Source organism: Alligator mississippiensis, chromosome 3 (genome assembly GCF_030867095.1).
Source record: "Alligator mississippiensis isolate rAllMis1 chromosome 3, rAllMis1, whole genome shotgun sequence".
NCBI lineage: Eukaryota > Metazoa > Chordata > Crocodylia > Alligatoridae > Alligator > Alligator mississippiensis.
Window position 1 is genome coordinate 301,518,199 of NC_081826.1, and position 21,352 is coordinate 301,539,550.

Consider the following 21,352-nt stretch of genomic DNA (forward strand, 5'->3'; position numbering starts at 1 on the left):
GGGACCCCACTCCTTGAATAGTGAGGGTCTTCCCCGGGATTATGTCTGCAGGCGAGACCAGGTTGGAACTAATCAGTGTCACACTGGCCCCCGTGTCCAGTTCCCCCACAAGGGTCCTCTCCTTCACCGTGATCATGGTCCGGTGGGGGGCCATCACCTCCTCTGAGTTTGTGATCCTGTAGCAACAGACACTCTCCTCAGAGGGGCTCCGGCCCTCCCCCTCACTGCTCACGGCTGTTGCACGCCTGACGGGCTTGGATCTAGTGCTTAGCTTTGGGCAGTTGGGCTTGATGTGGCCCTGCTCCCCGCAGTGATAGCACCCCCTCTTTTCCGAATTGGGTGGTCTGTCCGAATCTGGGGCCGCCTTGCGCTCGGCAGGAGGTGGCCCTCTTTCCCCTTTTTGACCTGGCCCTCCCTTCCCCCCTCTTTGGGACCCTTTTTGCTCCTTCCCAGAGTAGGGAGGCTTCTCCCGGTTTAGCAACAGTCGGTCTGCAATGTCTGCGGCCTCGTAACCATCTTTGGGGTCGCTATCCCTGACCAGGGTCTTAATCTCTCTCGGACACCAAAAATAGAATTGTTCCAGCACCAGGAGATGGCTTGCCTTATCTAAATTGTCAACCTTGGCTTCAGCCAACCATTTAAAGTATGTGTCGTACAACATGACCGCATAATCATTCAATGACTTTTCGGGTTGTGGGCGCGTATTCCGGAATTTTTTCCGAAAATAATCCGGTCCTAACTTGAACCGTTTGGACACAGCAGCTTTGAAGGCATTATAGTCATCAGCTGCATCTGGGGGCAGGCTGTTCAGGACCACCGCCATGTCACCCTCTACCAGCGCAGACAGGTACATCATGAGCTTTTCCTCTGGCACCTTGCACCGCTGGGCTTGTCTTTCGAAGTTGCTTAGGAACACCGCAGGATCGTCTCCCTCTCGGTAGCAAGCGAAGGCGGAGACGTCCAGTTTGGGCTGTTCCCCGGACGCTTGCGAAGGGCTCGCGGTTCCCCTGTTGGTCTGCAAATAGAGCTGAGCATCGAGCTTTTTCTGCTTGTGCTCTATCTTTTCTGCCTCCAACTGGGCTTCCCTCTCCACCCTCCTCTCTTCCCGCTGTTCCCTCTCACGCTGGGTCTCCAGCTCCATCCTTTTCTCCTCCAGCCGTTGTTGTTCCTTCTTTTCTTCCGGCTGTTCCCTTTCACGCTGGGCCTCCAGCTGTTTCTCCTCCAGCTCCATCCTTTTCATCTCTCTCTCATGGAGTCTCTGTTGCTCGCTCTTGGAGAGTGATCTCCCAGCAGCCTCCGGGCTTGACGAGCGGGAGGGTGGTCCTGGGTCAGGCCCAGGAGTTGACAAGCATGAAGCTGATGCTTGTTCTGACTTGCTGGAACACAAGAGTCTAATCAGCTCATCCTTCTTTAGCCCTTTCTTCACATGTAGGCCTCTCTCTTTTGCCAGTTCCTTTAGTTCGGGCACAGTCATCCGGACATACTCGTCCTCCATCCTGACTCTCTACACTATCCAGTCGACCCGATGCCAAATTAGGAATTGTTTGCTCAAGGGATTTCAGTGACTCTATTCCTATTACCAAATTATGCCTCAAATACAGCAGGGTATTCGGATCCCACCACTCCCACCACATGTGGTGGGCCAGTAGGGGGCGCTCCTGCATTGAGCCGCCACCTCTCTGCGCCCGACCACCTCCCAGGCTCCAAGTACCTCCCTGGGGTGCCTCCGTCCGGCCGACCCCTTCCCTGGAGCACACCCGCTAGCCTGGGGTTCCCGCTGCCACCACATCATCTTCATTAATGATGTGGACACTGGAGTCAGAAGCGGACTGGCCAAGTTCACCGATGACATCAAACTTTGGGGCAAATCATCCACACCAGAAGACAGGCGGATGATCCAGGCTGACCTGGACAGGCTCAGCAAGTAGGCGGGCAAGAATCTGATGGTGTTCAACGCCAATAAATGCAAGGTTCTCCACCTTGGGGAAAAAAAACCCGCAGCATCCTTACAGGCTCGGCAGTGTTATGTTGGTTAGCACTATGCAAGAAAGAGACTTGGGGGTCATCATTGACCACAAGATGAACATGAGCCTGCAATGCGATGCTGCGGCTAGTAAAGCGACCAAAACGCTGGCTTGCATCCATAGATGCTTCTCAAGCAAATCCCGGGACGTCATTCTCCCCTTGTACTCGGCCTTGGTGAGGCCGCAGCTGGAGTACTGCATCTAGTTTTGGGCTCCACAATTCAAAAAGGATGTGGAGAAGCTTGAGAGAGTGCAGAGAAGAGCCACGTGCATGATCAGAGGTCAGGGAAGCAGACCCTACGATGACAGGCTGAGAGCCCTGGAGCTCTTTAGTCTGGAAAAGCGCAGGCTCAGGGGTGATCTGATGGCCACCTACAAGTTTATCAGGGGTGATCACCAGTATCTGGGGAACGTTTGTTCACCAGAGCGCCCCAAGGGATGACGAGGACGAATGGTCACAAACTACTACAAGATCGTTTCAGGCTGGACATAAGGAAGAATTTCTTTACTGTCCGAGCCCCCAAGGTCTGGAACAGCCTGCCACCGGAGGTGGTTCAAGCGCCTTCATTGAACACCTTCAAGATGAAACTGGATGCTTATCTTGCTGGGATCCTATGAACCCAGCTGACGTCCTGCCCTTTGGGCGGGGGGCTGGACTCGATGATCTTCTGAGGTCCCTTCCAGCCCTAATGTCTATGAAATCTATGAAATCCAAGGCTGTGGACTCACTTCTGGCTCTGTGCACCTTGGAAAACACAGGCCTGATCGTCCAATGGGTACTAGACCCAATACCAGCACTTGGGGCACTTCCCCAAGTCAGGGGCTTATTAGGAAGCCTCCCTTAGTCCACTGACCTAAAGGGCCTCCTTGGCATAATGTAGACCCACCCCTCAATAACTCTCCCACACCGGTCACAAAGGAGAACTTTATTGATTACAGGGGGTAGGGCGGAAACAGGGTAAAAGGTAGAGCAGTGTCATAGAAATATCACAGGAATATCAAAGGAATCCCATAGAGCAAACCAGGGTGGCTGAGGTAGCCGTTTAAACACGCATCTGAGTTACTGAAGCTAAATATCTAATCGGATTTCAAGTAGCTTACTCACTCTCATCGTCCAGAGGTGGTTGTTGTTTCCTCTGGAGGCAGGGCACTCTTGGAGCATGCGGTGATGAGGAGAGAGCCAGGTTCAGATTCACCTGGATGACCGCATGGCTAATGGCTGCCTTCTTCCTGGCCCGGGCCCTTAAATAACCTCTCTGACATCAGCAGCCCGGTCCCATCGAAGCTGCCAATACTGGCTACAAACCGACCAATCTCCCCAGCATCCCTGGCTACCTGGGCCCGTGCAGGGCCGGGTCTTTCCCCCCTGCCCAGGTGACCGGAGCATCACCTCCCAGGCGCCAGGCTTTTGTCATGTAGACAAGGTGGGAGATCCCCACCCTGAGGGATTCAACACCAGCCTCCCAGGCTGGCAGAGACAGGTCTCTGGAGAGGGGCACAAACGGTGGCATTTCTGCCACAGCAGGTTTTTGACTTTTAGTGTGATTTCTTTTTTTGTTTTTTCTGGTTTAGATGGCAACCCTCCCCTCCCAAAAGGAGTATGTCCAGGGGGCAAGGGGAGGGACTTCTTCTGGCAAAGGTCAGGGGTTAGGGGTGGGACTTTTGATCCCAAGATGGCAACTAGGTGCAGGGCACCTTTGAAGGGGCGGGGCTCCCCTTGTGGCCCTTGATTGCTCACCATAACTCTGTAAGCGGCCCTCCAGATGAAATAATTGCCCGCCCCCACTGTAAAGCAACTCATACTATTGGTTCCAGGCAGATTCATGCTAACGATGATGCTATGACCATTCAGAATTGAAATATCACCCCGATATAGAGGTCCTATGAGGAACCTGGTCAGGACGTGTCTTCCCCGCCGGGGTCTGTCACCCCGTGGGCCTGGAGTCCCAGTGGTTTGGCCACATCTGTGACACGACTGGTTCCTCCCTCCTACCTGTCACCCTTTTGGCCCCTCCACCCCAGTGGGGTGGGAGAGCAGGGCTCTTCTGTACTGGTCAGCCTCTAAGTGCGAGGGGCAGTGCCATGCTGGGCCTCACCCTGTGGTTTCCTCCCATCACAGGGAAGTGCAGGAAGGAGGGCAGCTGGACCGCAAAGGTGACATTTGACTCTGACGAGATGGAGTTTCCAGTGAATGCGACGGTGGCCCTGACGTGCAACGAGGGAACTGACCCCGGGCCGTTCAATGCAACGTGCAATATGACAAAGGATTACGGTGCAGCCTGGGACATCAGTCGTGTCAAGTGTCTCCGTGAGTGCACAAAGTCTGAGATAGTCCCTGAATCCCGGGTCCAGGGGGAAGGGCCAAAATTCTCCAGCCCTGGTGGCTCCTCCCAACCACCTGGGACATGGGGCTGCAGCCCTATTAGTGAATGGCAAAGGCCAGAGCGCAGCGAGACGGAGGGTGATGTGATACCAGGGTGAGGGGAGATCCTGGGTGAAGAGCTGTGTTATCAGTCGTAGCAATGGGGAAGGAAAGCTGGGCTCCACATTTTAGCTACCGAGCATGGGAGAAAGGGGCATGGCTTCTGAACCAGGGCTTCCCAGACCTTCAGTGCTGGAGGCTGCATGGGCGAGAGGAACAGGGGGCTTGTCTTCCTCTTCAGTGAGGGCACGGCCCTCCTCCTTGGATCTCTCCAGTGCATTTTCACAGCACTGCAGCATGGGACTTTGCAGCCCTCTTCTCCCTGCTTTCCCTGGGGCAGGTTCGGGGGCTCTGGGTGTCTTGGGCCATGGGCCTTGCAGTTGTGCCACTGAACCATTTGAGTACATGACACCTGGACATGCTCCTTGCTCCCTGCCCCTCACCTCCACAGCCTAGCCCGTGGGGCCATCACAGCCCCTTTGTCATGTTCACAGCCGATGGGTGCATGGCTGGCAGACAGGGGTGATACCCGAGGACTGAGATCCCCTTGAGCTGTGGGACTGGCCCTTTCACACTGCCTGTCCTGCCCCTCTCCCAGGGATGTGCAACCCCTGGGCCAAACAGGTCGACTTCAGTTCTGCCCAGGCAGAGTTCGGTGTTGGAGCCACAGTTTTGGTAAGCTGCCAAGAGCCTTTCGAGCAGAAGGTGTTCAGCATCACGTGCCAAGAGATGAAGTCTGGGAAATTTGAGTGGGACTTTTCTAAGAACAAATGCATCCGTGAGTATGAGGCTGGCAGTGCTGGGAGCTGCTCGGCAGGGAGGGTCCTGTGAGGCAGTGGGGAGAGGGTGGCTGGAGGATGCACATTCCCCCTGCCCTGTGCTGTGGGCAGGGTGCTGGGAGCAGCCCCCAACCTTGGCCTGATCCTGTGGCAGTTGCAGTAGCGGGAGAGCAGGATTGTCCCCATGGGCTGGCTCACCTGCCCTGCACCTCTGTGTGTGCCTCATTCCTGGGGCTGGGGTCCTCGTGCTCCAAGGTCCTGTGCTGTGGTGCCAAGCGCTGCTCAGGATCAGGCCCATGGTAGCCCCTGGAGGCTGCAGGATTTCAGTCATCACGAGCCCTCTTGCCTCTCTTCTTGCATACACAGGGAGATGTAAACTTCCAAAGACCTGGCGGGCCAGACCAGCATTTCCTCCCAAGAGGCAGTTCTACAGCAGAGGGGAACAAGTGGTCCTGAGCTGCCCTGAGGGCTATCAGCCGCAGCCCTCTGAGATCAGCTGCATTCCAAACGGGACCCAGAGTACGTGGAGTGAGACTCCCAGCTGCCAGGGTAAGTGCAAGGTGCTCCAGGCTGCAGTGATCACGGGGCCTGTCCTGGCAGCCAGAGTCTCAGTGATGCTGAACACCTCAGTCCTGCACACTATGGGTCTGAGGGTGCTTGCCAGCCCCGCTTATCACAGATTCATAGATTTCATAGACATTAGGGCTGGAAGGGACCTCGGAAGATCATCGAGTCCAGCCCTCCACCCGAAGGGCAGGATGTCAGCAGCAGCCATAGGATCCCAGCAAGATAAGCATCCAATTTACTCTTGAAGGTGTTCAATGTGGGTGCTTGAACTACCTCTGGTGGCAGGCTATTTCAGACCTTGGGGGCTCGGACAGTAAAGAAATTCTTCCTTATGTCCAGCCTGAAATGGTCTTGCAGGAGTTTATAACCGTTCAACCTAGTCGTCATCCCTTGGGGCGCTCTGGTGAACAAACGTTCCCCCAGATCCTGGTGGTCACCCCTGATAAACTTGTAGGTGGCCACCAGATCACCCCCGAGTCTGCGCTTTTCCAGGCTGAATAGTCCCATGGCTCTCAGCCTCTCATTATAAAGTCTGTTTCCCTGACCTCTGATCATGCGCGTGGCTCTTCTCTGGACTCTCTCAAGCTTCTCCACATCCCTCCTGAAGTGCGGCACCCAAAACTGGACGCAGTACTCCAGCTGCGGCCTCACCAAGGCTGAGCACAAGGGGAGAATGGCGTCCTGGATTTGCTTGAGAAGCCACCTATGGATGCAAGCCAGTGTTTTGGTCGCTTTACTAGCCGCAGCATCACATTGAAGGCTCATGTTCATCTTGTGGTCAATGATGACCCCCAAGTCTCTTTCTTCTGTAGTGCTAACCAGCGTAGCACTGCCGAGCCTATAAGGATGCTGTAGGTTTTTCCTCCCAAGGTGGAGAACCTTGAATTTTTCATTGTTCAGTTGTCCTTGGGCCCAACAAGGAAAGGCAGGGCCCAGCCCTTGCCTCCTCCAGCTACCGCACCCTCCACGCTGGGTTCAGTCAGGCTGCCCATCCTGGGGGCTCTCAGCTCGTTCCCCAGGAATCGACTCCCCATGGATGCGAGGGTTTCTCTGAGGCTCCCTGGACATCGGCACGTGCCTCAGGAGCTGCCCCATATCCCCTCTCCTTCCCTTGTTCCATGGGCAGAGCTCTGGCCTTGGCCCACCCGCGGCTGGGTTGGACCTGCCGGATGCTGCTGCACTGACTCCATTGTAAGGGTGTTAGTCAGAGGCACAAAAGCCCTGGGGCAGCTGCTGAGACCCAACTCAGACAGACTGTTACCCCCAAGTCCCTGCAGGACTGCGAGCAAACCCCGTTCTGCATGCACCGCTACCGCCATCCCTGGGGCTGCCTTTGGCACCCAGCACCACCGCCTGTCCCAGGAAGCCCCTGGGTGCTTGCGTGGACTCAGGATGCCTCTCTAGCCCCAGCCATGGGGCAGCTGCCCCAAGCCAGATCCACATCCCCTGGATCCCGCTGCCTTCTGGGATGAATTGTGGCACTGGGGGCTTCCACCCTATCATGGAGGGTTGAAGGCTGTAGTTGCTGGCCATCCTCTGCCCTAATGGATGAGGAGCTTGGTCCCTTCAGTAGGGCTGTTGTAAGCCATGGAGTAGGTTGCTCAGCCTGGGGAGGCAGGTGTCCTTAGGGAGCTGTGTTGCTCAGAGGAGATCTTCCCCCTTTCCTTCCAGGGTTTTGTACGAAGGGTGGGAACTGGCCCCCGTCCGTCTCTGCTGCCTCCTCGCAGACAGATTTCGCAGTGGGCCAGCAGGTGCTGGTGACCTGTCTCCAAGATCGGTTTGAGGAGGGCTCATTCCCGATGACGTGTGTGGAGCAGAATGGGCGTGTGGAGTGGGACACGAGCCACGTGAACTGCACTGGTGAGTTCTGTGCACAGAGGATGCAGGGGGGCTGATGCTGGATAGGGGTGTTAGAAATACACTCGGCAGATTGAAGAAAGAGAGCAATACCACTGAACAGAGGAAAACCATGGAGGAAAACCCCTGCCTGCCCCATGCAGTGTTTCATAGAGTCCATAGATTTCATAGATTTCATAGACATTTGGGCTGGAAGGGACCTCGGGAGATCATCGAGTCCAGCCCCCCGCCCCAGGGGCAGGAAGTCATCTGGGGTCATAGGATCCCAGCAAGATAAACATCCAATTTAATCTTGAAGGTGTTCAGAGTACGTGCTTGAACCACCTCCGGTGGCAGGCTGTTCCAGACCTTGGGGGCTCGGACAGTGAAGAAGTTCTTCCTTATGTCCAGCCTGAATTAGTCGTGGCAGTAGTTTATAACCGTTCGACTTCATCATCCCTTGGGGCGCTCTGGTGAACAAATGTTCCCCCAGATACTGGTGTTCACCCCTGATAAACTTATAGGTGGCCATCAGATCACCCCTGAGCCTGCGCTTTTCCAGGATAAGGAGTCCCATGGCTCTCAGTCTGTCATCGTAAGGTCTGTTTTCCTGACCTCTGATCATGCGCGTGGCTCTTCTCTGGACTCTCTCAAGCTTCTCCACATCCTTTTTGAATTGTGGAGCCCAAAACTGGACACAGTACTCCAGCTGCGGCCTCACCAAGCCCGAGTACAAGGGGAGAATGACGTCCTGGGATTTGCTTGAGAAGCATCTATGGATGCAAGCCAGCGTTTTGCTCACTTTACTAGCTGCAGCATCACATTGCAGGCTCAAGTTCATCTTGTGGTCAGTCATGACCCCCAAGTCCCTTTCATCCGTAGTGCTAGCCAGCGTAGCACTGCTGAACCTATAAGCTTGCTGCAGGTTTTTCCTCCCAAGATGGAGAACTTTGCATTTTTCAGTGTTAAACACCATCAGGTTCTTGTCCGCCCATTTGCTGAGCCTGTCCAGGTCAGCCTGGATCGCCCTCCTGTCCTCAGGTGTGGAAGCTTTGCCCCAAAGTTTGGTGTCATCGATGAACTTGGCCAGTTCACTTCTGACTCCAATGTCCACAACATTAATGAAGATGTTGAACAGTCTGGGTCCAAGGACAGAGCCTTGGGGGACCCCACTGGTCACAGGACACCATGACGATTGACTTCTGTCAACCACCACCCCCTGGGTTCTGCTGTGGAGCCAATTTCCCAGCCAGTGGATCATGGTGGACCCAAGGCCACAATTGGCCAGTTTCGCCAAGAGGTGATCATGGGATACCAGATCAAAGGCTTTTTTGAAGTCAAGGTATATGACATCAGTCTCTTCTCCCTTGTCCAGGTGATAGGTCACCTGGTCATAATAGGAAACGAGATTGGTCAAGCAAGACCTACCCGCAAAAACCCGTGCTGGCTATCCATCAGGATGTTGGGATCGGCCAGTCCATTAAGGATGGCCTATTTAATAAACTTTTCTAAGACCTTCCCCAGGATAGAAGTCAGGCTGATGGTCCTGTAGTTTGCTAAATCCACTTTCCTCCCTTTCTTGAAGATAGGCACCACATTGGCCTTCTTCCTGTCTTCGGGCACTACACCAGAGCACCAGGAGCTCTCGAAGATCCATGCCAGGGGCTGGACTATGATGCTCACCAGCTCCTTGAGTACTCTGGGGTGTAACCTGTCAGGACCAGCTGAGTTGAAGGTGTCCAGCCTCTCAAGGTGTTCCTTCACAAGGTCAGCATTGATGGAGGACAGGGGATCTCTTTCACCCGGACCTCCCTGTCCCATAGTTCGCATGGGTGTCCCATGGGACTGGTAAAAGACTGACGCAAAGTACCCATTTAATAGGCTGGCTTTTTCCTGGGCGTCAGTTGTCAGTTGCCCCATCTGGTTCAGCAGGGGTCCAATGTTGCCCTTGCTTTTCCTCCGGCTCCCCACATATCTGAAAAAGGACTTTTTATTGTCCTTGATACTCGAAGCTAGTTGGAGTTCAGTTGCAGCCTTAGCTTTCCTGGTCAGCTCCCTACAGGACTGGACCAGTGCAGAATAATCCTCCTTGGAGGTGACTCCCATCCTCCATCCTTTGTAGGCCTTTCTTTTTAGCCTCAGGAGGTCTGCTAGGTCCCTGGAGAGCCAGGGGGGCTGCTGTGCCCTCTTGCTGCCTTTCCTCCGAGATGGAATAAAAATAGCTAGTGCATTGAGGATCGCTCCCTTGAGGAGCAACCACTCTTCCTGAACTCCCCTCCCCCTGGGGTCGTGGTCCCTTAGGGCCTCACTGACAAGCCTCCTGAGCTTGTCAAAGTCGGCTTTCCTGAAGTCAAAGACTTCAGTGTTGCTGACTGACTTGCCAGCTTTTCGGCGGATGGTGAAGGGGATCAGCTCATGGTCGCTGTCACCCAGCTTCCCATTGATCACTAGGTCGCTGACTAGGTCATCCCCAGTAGCCAGGACGAGGTCGAGCAGACCTTTACCTCTCATTGGCCCGTAGACTTCTTGAGTCAGGTAGAGGTCATCCACACATGATAGGAAGCTTTGCAACCGCTCGGATTTGGCTGAGTGATCCTGCCATGAGATGTCTGGGTAGTTGAAGTCATCCGAGGCAACCAGGGTCCTGGAGCATGCAGCCTCAGCCAGTTCCTGGGTGAACTCCTGGTCAAGCTCTTGAATTTGGGTGGGAGGTCTGTAGCAGACTCCCACCATTGTGTCCCCTGTGCCGTGTTCCCCACGGATTTTAACCCAGAGGGTCTCCAGTCATCTTCCCTGGTCACCAACATCAGCTTGCAGGGACGTGTAGCTTTCCTTAACATAGAGAGCTACACCCCCGCCCCTTTTATGTACTCAATCTCTCCTGTACAGGGTATAGCCATCTATACCTGTGGTCCAGTCATGGGTGGAGTCCCACCTGGTCTCCCTCATCCCACCAAGGACATTGTAATTATTTGTGTTAAGCAGGAGGATGAGTTCCTCCTGCTTATGCCCCAAGCTCCTGGCATTTATGTACAGGCAGGTGAGTGTCCCCTTGGGGGCCCTAACCTCGCCTACAGCTTGTACCAGGGCTGGGGCAGGGGTGGGCTCCCTTAAGTGCCTTGGCCTGCTGGCTTTGCAAGGGTTGCTCAGCGGGCCAGCAGTGGCGGTAGTCCCCCCGTCCGCCGGCGGGCTCAGTTTAAAGCCCGGTGGAGCAGGTCAGCCCGTCTGGCTGAGAAGAGACTCCTCCCCAGTGGAGAGAGGTGAAGACCGTCCCTCCCCAGCAGCTCGCTGCCTGTCTCGCCAAAGAGTGTTATTCTGAGCCTGAGTACGGAGGCAAGACCCTCTCACCAGGACCCTGTGCGGTTGGTCCCACAGATGCATTGGCACAGCTCAGTCCCCATCGGGGTTGGTCCCACAGGAGCACTGGCACAGCCCAGTCCCATCCCCAGCCCGGGCTGCAGCAGCACCCAGCACTGTTGAGGACGGCAAACCACACAGATGTAGGAGCAGGGAAAAGTTCCTCCCCAGCCCCATGTGGCAACCAGCCAAGTGCAGAGGCCTGGGAAATGCTCCTGGCTGAACGAAGGCATCGCTGCACCTAGATTGGCCCTAAGCAATGCTTGTGTAGCCTCTTGAACACCTCCAGAGGTGGAGAGCCCCTAGCTTCCCTGACATCTGTTCCCTGCCTCCCTGCTCTGATGGTGAAGAAGCTTTTCCTCATATCCAACCTAAACTGACTGGGCTGCAGCTCCAAGCCATTGCTCCACATCCTCCTCTCTGCAGCAAGAGAAAAAAGCTGCTTTCCCTCTTCTCGACAGCAGCCCTTCCAGTATTTGAACATTGCTTCATGTCCCCTCTTTGGGTGCCTTTTCCACAAGCTGAACATACCCAGCTCCTTCAGCTTCTTCTTCTGTGACTTGCCTTCCAAGACCTTCAGCATCTTTGTTGCTGCCTCTGGCCCCTCTCTAACTTCTCTGTGTCTTTTTAAAACTTGGAGTGCAGACCTGGACTCTGTATCCAGAGGAGGCCGAACCAGTGCCGAGCAGAGGCATCTCCCGAGTCTTGCATCTCCTGCTCCTACTGATGCCTCCTGAAACTGTACTCACACTTCATCACTGTTTCAAGCCTTCCTGATTCTTCCGGCTGTGCCCCAAGCCTCCATGGAGAGGTCTGGCTGTGGCCCCAGCTGTGCAGCCCACGCTCAGACAGCCAATCTCCCAGAGCAGCTCTGCCAGGGAAGCCCTGGCTTGGAGGAAGGCCAGCGAGGCCAGCACAAGCCTCTCTCTGCTCCTGGTCCCAGCCTCTTCACACCACATTCACTCCGTGCTGCACCTGCACTTCCCTGCCTCCTCCTCCTCTCCCCTGCCTGCCCCTTTCTCTTCTTTCCAGGTAGCAAATCCCCTCCCAAGTCGCGGGGACCCAGCTGTGTGGCTGCACCCTCCCACCATCCTGTCTTGCAGTGCTGGGGCTGCCCCCTTTCATGGCCCGTGTCTGCGTGAGCCCTTTGGGCAGGGACCCTCCTCTCTCGGTGCAAACAGCGCCTGGCACAACAGGGCCACTCCCTGTCAGTGGGTGTCACATAGGTGGCACTGGAGACATTGAGAGCCACAATTTGGAGGGGCCAAATCCCTCTTTGAATTGGTCCTAAAAGAGATGGAAAAAGGTAAAGTAGCCTAAGGTGCCCAGCAATGCAGGGTAGGATGTCCAACTAGGGTTCCTCCATGTATTAGGCAAACACGGTCATGCGATTACTGAAGATGGGAATAATGGTGATTTATTATTAATGACAAAACAAATAACTATAGTCTTCCATGCAAATTTGGAACAAACAGGAACAGCAAGATAATACAAGTTAATATGGGAGGAAAACATCCAGCAATGGAGCCCAGGCAATGGAGCGTCCAGGCAGGAGCTCATCTCGGCTCTGGTCCTGGAGCAGTCTGGCCACTCTCCTTCCAGGATCTTCTTTACCCCGGTGTCAGGGATTCCCGCTCTGGTGCCCCTGGTGTCCCAGCTGTGGGGAGCCTTTGCTGGGTGCTCCCTGGTTTGTTTTTGGGTGGTCTGGCCACTCTAGAAGACACCAACCAACCCTCCTGCACTCCCAGAGCCCAAGCCCTCCTCAACTTTCTGGCACATGAGCATGTGGCCGGATCCATGCAAGCACCGCACATGCACTTCCACTGTCTCCCTCCGACAAACCCAGGTCTGGAGCGATCCAGTCGCTCTCCTGCAACGTGCCAATGCACCTCGAGATGCTCCTACGCTGGTGTTTTATAGCCATGGGCACATGTTAACACCCCATCTTATGGTCCTCCAATCACACGCTTCACATCATAGTTGCCTTGACAACTGTCCTGCTGCTCACCACACCCCTCTCAAGCATATTGTTTTCCAAGCAATTTTCCTAGTGTCTCTGTGTACGCTCGTGCCTTGCAAAGGGATCAGTGGTGCAAACGTTCATCTCTGCTGAGGGCTCGTGGAGTGTCCCCGCTTGGCCTATGCACACCTGGGATGTTACACCGATGGGGCCCGGGCCATTGAGCCAGGAGTTGGGCATATATAACAGCACACACGGGAACATCATCATCCCCCTTTGAAAGGCCTGTGTGTGGTGTGGGTGTGCACTGATGGTATGTGGAGCTCAGGAGTACATGCTGGTTACTCTAGGCTGGGTGGCAGTGTGAGCTGGTGTGCGCTGAGGGACAGTGTGGGGGTGGGGCGTGGGTGTATAAGTACTGCTACACACGTGTGTGGGGGGCCCCTCTACGTGTCTATGTGCAGGGCGTGGCCTGGGGGCCTGTGGCTTGTCTTTCACCAATGCTCCAAACCCAGGTTTTCTTCTAACAGAAAAGTGCCAGAAACCCACCGGAGACCCATATCTGCGCTTTGCCCCAGACAAGCTGTACTATGCCAGGGAGGAGCTGGTGACTCTGAATTGCACAAAGGATCATGAGCCCTCGCAGCCCATGATCCGATGCCTCTGGAATGGGAGCCACAGTGTGTGGAGTGAGGAGGCCACCTGCCAGAGTAAGTGTGGCTCCCTCAAACCCCATGGCCTCAGGGCCTGGCCGGGCAGCTGGGCACTCGCTGACACTGCTGCCTCCAGGCCAGGGTGGAGTCTTGCCCCCATGTTTTGGGTGAGCCCTCAAACCCTGTCTTGGGGATGGTTGTCCGTCCAGAATCCCAGGGACTCTCAGCTTGGAAATGGGGACGTGCAAGCGGGGTCCAGAGGGGCAGTGGCATGCACATCTCCTGGAGCGTGGGGGTGCGTACATTGAGAAGGGCACGGGGTACCCCCAGGGAATCACATGCGTGAGGCACTGAATTGCAGGAAGGGTGACAAAGGGCCTTGCCATTCAGCAGCCAGAGGCAGGATGTCTGCTTGAGACCAGGTCTCATCTGGATCTGTAGCGGCTGATGGGAATGGCACGCAGGGTCCAGTGGTGCTGGAGCCATTTCCCAGTGACACCGTCCCCATGTTCCTGCTGCAGGAAAGTGCCAAGAACCAGACTCCTGGAACAGACGGGCTGAGTTCACGCCAAAACAGTCATCCTACAACCCAGGCGATGTGGTGATGTGGAGCTGCCCGGAGGCCTATTGGCCCTCAGTGCCCCAGACCACCTGCACACAGTGGGGAACTTGGAGTGAGACTGTCTATTGTGTGGGTGAGTTTGAGACCCGAGTCACGGGGCTCCCAGGGGTCTGGGATCCTGCATCATGGCCCTTCCTGCACCTGGGCTTCCCTCTCACCCACCTTTCTCCATGCACAAGCCCAGGGCATCTTCACTGACATCTCAGCCTCTGCTGTGGTTTGGGGGTGCCCTGGTTTGTGCCCCACATCCAGGATCCAGGCTCCCTCCCCGGGTAACACCAGGGCCAAGGACAGTTCGGTGTCTGGACCGGAAGCTGGCAGAGGGACTGGGGTGTGCATGGAGGAAGGCACAGGGCAGCCTGGGAGTGGCAGAGTAAGGGGAGCAGATGGGAGCAGAGGACTCATCTCCGGGGTCCCAGGGGTCTGGACTCTGGGCCTGGCTTGTGCCTGGGGGTGGGAGGCAGAGCCCAGGGCTCAGCCCCTTCTCCCCTGAGAGTCCCTCACTGGGCTGACATCAGCCCATCTCCTGCCTGCTCTCCTTCCAGCCCATGGCTCTTGCCCTCTCAGCTGCCCAGTGGCCCGGCTTCCTGGGAGGTGGGCAGCATGCTCCTGGCCCTACCCTGCCGCTGGTGGGTGGTCAGGCTGGTCTGCTGTCCTGGTTGTTGATTGCAAAGATTATGGCCTTGTGGCAAGCCAGTAGGGGGAGCTCCTGTGTTGAGCTTCCCACCTCACCATGCCCATCCACCTTCTGGACTCCACATGTCTCTCCAGGGGTGCCTAAGCCCTGGCAGACCCCCCTTTCGACCCCCACCACAGAGTCCAGGGGTAATGTGTGCTGCCACCACCACGAGAAGGGACCGTGTGGGTCCTGTGTCCTCAGGAAAACAAAGGCCTAATAGTCCTATGGGTACTCGACCCAATACAAGAACTTGGGGCACTTCCCCAAGTCGGGGGCCAAAAAGGATAGTCTCCCTTAGTTCGCTGACCCAAGGGGTCTCCTAGGCATAATTAAACCCACCCTTCAATAAGTCTCCTACACCAGTCACAAAGGAGAACTGTATTGGTTACAGAGGGTAGGGTTAGATTAGGGTAAGAGGTAGAGCACTATTGAAGGATTACCATTGAGCAAAACAGTCTGGCTGAGGCAGCCGTTTGATACGCAAATGCATCACTGGGAGCTGACTAGCTCTCTAGAAACACTTACAAGTATCATCCAGAAGACGGTAGAGATCTGGCTTGGAGATTTACAGAGAGAGAGTGTTTCAGATGGATCAGACTCTCTCCCTGTGTCCTGGTTCATAGATTCATAGATTCATAGATTCATAGATGTTAGGGTCGGAAGGGACCTCAATAGACCATCCAGTCCGACCCCCTGCATAGGCAGGAAAGAGTGTTGGGTCTAGATGACCCCAGCTAGATACTCATCTAACCTCCTCTTGAAGACCCCCAGGGTAGGGGAGAGCACCACCTCCCTCGGGAGCCCGTTCCAGACCTTGGCCACTCGAACTGGGAAGAAGTTCTTCCTAATGTCCAGTCTAAATCTGCTCTCTGCTAGCTTGTGGCCATTGTTTCTTGTAACCCCCGGGGGCGCCTTGGTGAATAAATCCTCACCAATTCCCTTCTGTGCCCCCGTGATGAACTTATAGGCAGCCACAAGGTCGCCTCTCAACCTTCTCTTGGGGAGGCTGAAAAGGTCCAGTTTCTCTAGTCTCTCCTCGTAGGGCTTGGTCTGCAGGCCCTTGACCATACGAGTGGCCCTTCTCTGGACCCTCTCCAGGTTATCCGCATCCCTCTTGAAGTGCGGCGCCCAGAATTGCACGCAGTACTCCAACTGCAGTCTGACCAGCACCCGATAGAGGGGAAGTATCACCTCCTTGGACCTATTCGTCATGCATCTGCTGATGCACGATAAAGTGCCATTGGCTTTTCTGATGGCTTCATCACACTGCCGGCTCATGTTCATCTTGGAGTCCACTAGGACTCCCAGATCCCTTTCCACCTCTGTGCCACCCAGCAGGTCATTCCCTAGGCTGTAGGTGTGCTGGACATTTTTCCTCCCAAGGTGCAGCACTTTGCATTTCTCCTTGTTGAACTGCATCCTGTTGTTTTCTGCCCACTTGTCCAGCCTATCCAGGTCTGCCTGCAGCTGTTCCCTGCCCTCCGGCGTGTCCACTTCTCCCCATAGCTTTGTGTCATCTGCAAACTTGGACAGAGTACACTTCACTCCCTCGTCCAAGTCGCTGATGAAGACATAGAAGAGTATTGGTCCAAGGACCGAGCCCTGCAGGACCCCACTGCCCACACCCTTCCAGGTTGAAACCAACCCATCCACTACGACTCTCTGGGTACAACCCTCTAGCCAATTCACCACCCACCGGACTGTGTAGTCATTCAAGTCACAGCCTCTTAACTTGTTCACCAGTAGGGTGTAGGATCTTCTACTCCGACCCCCTGCCATGGGCAGGAGAGAGAACTGGGCTCAAATGACCCCAGCTTTGTAATTGTCAAGCCAAGTCTTAAAGACCCCAAGGGTAGAAGCCATCACTACTTCCCTTGGAAGTTTTTTCCAGATCCTAGCCGCCCTGACTGTGAAGTAGTGCCTGTGGCGGGCCAGTAGGGGGCGCTCCTGCGTTGAGCTGCCCACCTACCTGCGCCCGACCACCTTCCAGGCTCCGAGTACATCCCTGGGGTGCCTCCCGTCCGGCTGACCCCTTCCCTGGAGCACACCCGCTAGCTGGGGGTTTCCGCTGCCACCATCCAAGGCTCTGGACTCAATTCTGGCTCTGCACACCTTGGAGAATACAGGCCTAATCGTCCAATGGGTCCTAGACCCAATACAAACACTTGGGGCACTTCCCCAAGTCACTGGCTTATTAGGAAAGTCTCCCTTAGTCCGCAGACCTAAGGGCCCTCCTAGTCATAATTTAGACCCACCCCACAATAAGTCTCCCATACCGGTCACAAAGGAGAACTTTATTGATTACAGGGGTAGGGCGGAAACAGGGTAAAAGGTAGAGCAATATCAGAGGAATATTACAGGAATATCAAAGAATCCCATAGAGCAAACTAGGATGGCGGAGGTAGCCGTTTTAACACACATCTGAGTTACTGAAGCTAAATATCTAATCGGATCTCGAGTAGCTTACTCACTCACATCGCCCAGAGGTGGTTGGAGTCTCCTCTGGGGGCAGGGCACTTTTGGAGCATGCGGCTATGAGGAGAGAACCAGTTTCAGATTCACCTGGATGACCGCATGGCTAATGGCTGCCTTCTTCCTGGCCTGGGCCCTTAAATAACCTCTCTGACCTCAGCAGCCCAGTCCAATCGAAGCTGCCAATACTGGCCACAAGCTGACCAATCTCCCAAGCATCCCTGGCTACCTGGGCCCGCGCAGGGCCTGGCTTTTCCCCCTTGCCCAGGTGACCAGAGCATCCACCTCCCAGGCACCAGGCTTTTGTCATGTAGACAAGGTGGGAGATCCCCGCCCTGAGGGATTCAACACCAGCCTCTCAGGCTGGTGGAGACAGGTCTCTGGAGAGGGGCACCGACGGTGGCATTTCTGCCACAGTGCCTTTATATGTCCAGCCTGAATGTACTCTGAAACAACTCATGGCTGTTATTCCTTGTTAGTCTGGGAGGTGCACAGGAGAACAGGGTCTCTCTCAATCCCCGCTGGTCCCCCCTAGTAAGCTTGTAGATGGCCACCAGATCCCCCTCAGCCTTCTCCTGTGGAGGCTGAACAGGTTCAGGTCCTGTAGCCTCTCCTCGTAGGGCCTGCCTTGCTGGCCCCAATCACATGAGTGGCCCTCCTCTAGACCCTCTCCATGCTGTCCACATCCCTCCTGAAGTGCGGTGCCCAGAACTGGACGCAGTACTCCAACTGCAGCCTGACCAGTGTCTCATAGAGTGGGAGCATCACCTCCTTGGACCTGCTTATGATGCATCTGTGGATGCATGGCAAGGTGTGGTTGGCCTTCCTGACCATGTCCCCACACCGTCTACGCATGTTCATTTTGGCATCAGTAATGACTCTAAGATCCTTTTCTGCCTCTGCACTGATGAGAAGGGAATTCCCAGGCCGTAGGTCTGTTGCTGGTTCTTCCCCCTCAGGTGCAGCACCTTGCACTTGTTGGTGTTGAAACCCATCCTGTTCTCATCTGCCCGCCCCTGTAATCCGTTCAGGTCTTGCTGTATCCTCTCCCTCCCCTTCTAGCATGCCCACCTCACCCCAAATCTTGGTGTCATCTGTGAATTTGAACAGGTTGCTTTTCACCCCCTCTTCCAAGTCACTAATAAAGAAATTGAACAGTGTGGGCCCAAGGACCGAGCCATGGAACACCCCACTGCCCACATCCCTCCAGGTTGAAAATGACCCATCCACCACCACTCTCTGGGTGCGGCCCTCCAGCCAATTTGCGACCCCTCTGACTGTGTAGGCATCAATGCCACAGTCGCCTAGCTTTTTAATGAAAATGGGGTGAGAGACAGTGTTGAAGGCCTTCCTAAAGTCCAGAAAGACTACGTCCACCATGACACGCGTGTCTAAGGATTTTGTGACCTGATCATAGAAGGCAATCAGGTTGGTCTGACAGGATCTGCCCCTAATGAACCCATGATGGTTGCCCTTGAGCATCCTCCCCACTGCTGGCCCATCAGAGATGTGCTCCTTGATAATCTTCTCAAACAGCTTCCCCAGGATTGAAGTAAGACTAATGACTAATGGGCCTACAGTTGCCTGGGTCCTCCCTCCTCCCTTTTTTGAAGATGGGTACCACATTGGCCCTCTTCCAGTCAGCCAGCACCTGGCCAGAGCACCATGAGTGCTCATAAAGCTGTGCTAGGGGCCCCTCGATAACCCCTGCCAATTCCCTCAGCACTCTGGGGTGGAGATCGTCAGGACCTGCTGATTTGAACACGTCCAGCCCCTCCAGAAGTTCTCTAACTTGGTCCTCCCTGACCCTAGGCCTGTCAGAGTCTCTCCTGAGTCCATCCTGAATCTCAATAGGGGAGTCCCGGTCCCTGCACAAGAAAATGGAGGCAAAGAATTTGTCAAAAAGGTCGCCTTTTCCTCTGGTGCAACCACCAGATTACCAAGCATATCCCGCAAGGACCCCACGTTACCTGGTGCCTTCTTCATGCTCCCTTTGTATTTAAAAAAGGACTTTTGGTTGTCTTTGATCCTTGATGCTAGCCCTAGCTCTGTATCTGCCTTAGCTTTTCTAACAGCCCCCCTACAGACCTGAGCGGTGGACATATACTCCTCTTTGGTGATAGCCCCTCCCTTGCACTGGGTGTACACCTCCTTTTTGGCAATCAGGTGTTCCTGAATGCCCTTGGTAAGCCAGGGGAGATTTTGAACACTCTTGCCCACTTTGATTCTTGTTGGGACTGTCACCGCTTGGGCTAGGAGGATCGTCTCCTTAAGGAACGACCAATCATCTTGGGCACCCAGTTCCCCAACTCTCCAGGGCCCCAGTGCCTCTCCCACTAATCTCCTCAACTCATTGAAGTCAGCCTTCCTGAAGTCCAGGGCTGCTGCCTTGCTGCAGGCCCTTGACACCCTGCACTGGATGGTGAATTCCAGCAGGCAAAGATCGCCGTCGCCCTGGTGGTTGAGCACCCGCAGACCCCTCACCAGGTCGTCTCCCATGGCCAGGATCAGATCCAGCAAGGCATTTCCCCTGGTAGGACTGTGCACCTCCTGGGGTAGATGGAGGTCCTGTATCTCAGCCAGGAACCTCCGTGAGCAGTCAGACCTGGCCGACTGCTCCTCCCAGCAGATGTCCAGGTAATTTAGATCACCCATGATGACTACATCCCTTGCCTTAAGTGCCTCCGTGAGCTGATCTGAGAATCCGCGTTCCAGCTCTTCCTCCTGGTTGGGTGGTCTGTAGTAGACACCCACCGTTAAGTCTCTTTCCCTCCGACCCCCTGTATTGTGACCCAGAGCACTTCAGTGTGCCCCTCCTCTGACCCCGTGCTGCTCATTGAGGATGTCTATTTCTCCTTGATGTAGAGAGCCACACCCCCACCTTTCCTCCCCGCTCTGTCCCACCTGTACAACCTATAGTCCTTGATGTTCACCGCCCAGTCATGGGACGAATCCCACCAGGTTTCTGTGAGCCCTACTATGTCTGGGTTTGTACTAGCAGAGGGCGAGTTCCACCTGCTTATTCCCCATACTATGATCACTGGTGTAGAGGCATATAAGGCCTTGAATTGGTGTGTGTGCCACCCCACAATTCCCAGGACTATCTGGACCCCTGTCTCTTACCTGGGTACTCCTTGTGCACATCACCTGTGGTGGTTGGGAGGTGTCCTCAAGTCCTGCTTTGGCCCCATCACCCAGCAAAGCTAGTTTAAAGTGCGCTACATGAGATCAGCCAACCTGGAAGAAAAGACACACTTGCCTTTAGGGGATAGCTGTAGCCTATCCCACCCAAGCATGCACCCTGCGCGAAAGTATGGGTCGTTATCCAGGAACCCGAGGCCTGCCTGGCTGCACCAACTCCGTAACCGTCGGTTGACCTCACCAATGCAGGCCTAGTGTGTCTGTCTGCATCTACTCACCGGGAGAACAGAGGAGAATAGCACCTGGGAAAAGCTGCAAGCAGTGTTCTCTCTCTGTGGGGCTGGAGACAGGTTGGATGCCTCTCAGTTCAAGGGCACAAGATAAGGGAACAACCTTAACTAAAAAGCCCTGCAGGTGCTGCTCCATGTGAGAGACGTGCACTTTCCACCCACACTCAGGTGGAAGGGGACAAACAGGCCAGCATGTGACTGGGTTGTACCTTGCACCACAGGTGCGCGGATTTGGGGACTGTGTGACTCGGATGCTGCCTTGATCGTGGCAGAGATCAGACTCTGTGCATCCGAGCTGCTGAAGGGACATGATTTTAGTGCTGAATGTGCTGCACACCTCTGCTGAGAAGAGGAAATGGAGGTGAAACAGCTGCAAGCACTGAGTGATCCTAGATCGCACAGGATGCACGGCCACTTTTAATAAACATCCAGCCATAAGGTCAGGGGCTGGGCAGTGCCCTGCTGCCCAAGGAGAAGGAGAGGTGAGGAATTAAAGGTGGCATTAAATGTGGCTATAGCCCTGCTGTAAGGACCCCCGACATAGCGATAA

The 21,352-nt window shown here is 55.0% G+C and overlaps 1 protein-coding gene across 1 annotated transcript in view; it reads left to right on the plus strand.

The window, feature by feature from the left end:
• LOC102575206 (receptor-type tyrosine-protein phosphatase kappa) overlaps positions 1-21,352 on the plus strand; it is a 78,847-nt gene that overhangs the window by 26,515 nt on the left and 30,980 nt on the right. The window contains exons 3-8 of the mRNA XM_059725373.1: positions 4,144-4,332; positions 5,045-5,224; positions 5,592-5,774; positions 7,464-7,652; positions 13,476-13,655; positions 14,120-14,293. Of these exons, the coding sequence (XP_059581356.1) occupies positions 4,144-4,332; positions 5,045-5,224; positions 5,592-5,774; positions 7,464-7,652; positions 13,476-13,655; positions 14,120-14,293 (1,095 nt within the window). The remainder of the gene's footprint in view (positions 1-4,143; positions 4,333-5,044; positions 5,225-5,591; positions 5,775-7,463; positions 7,653-13,475; positions 13,656-14,119; positions 14,294-21,352) is intronic.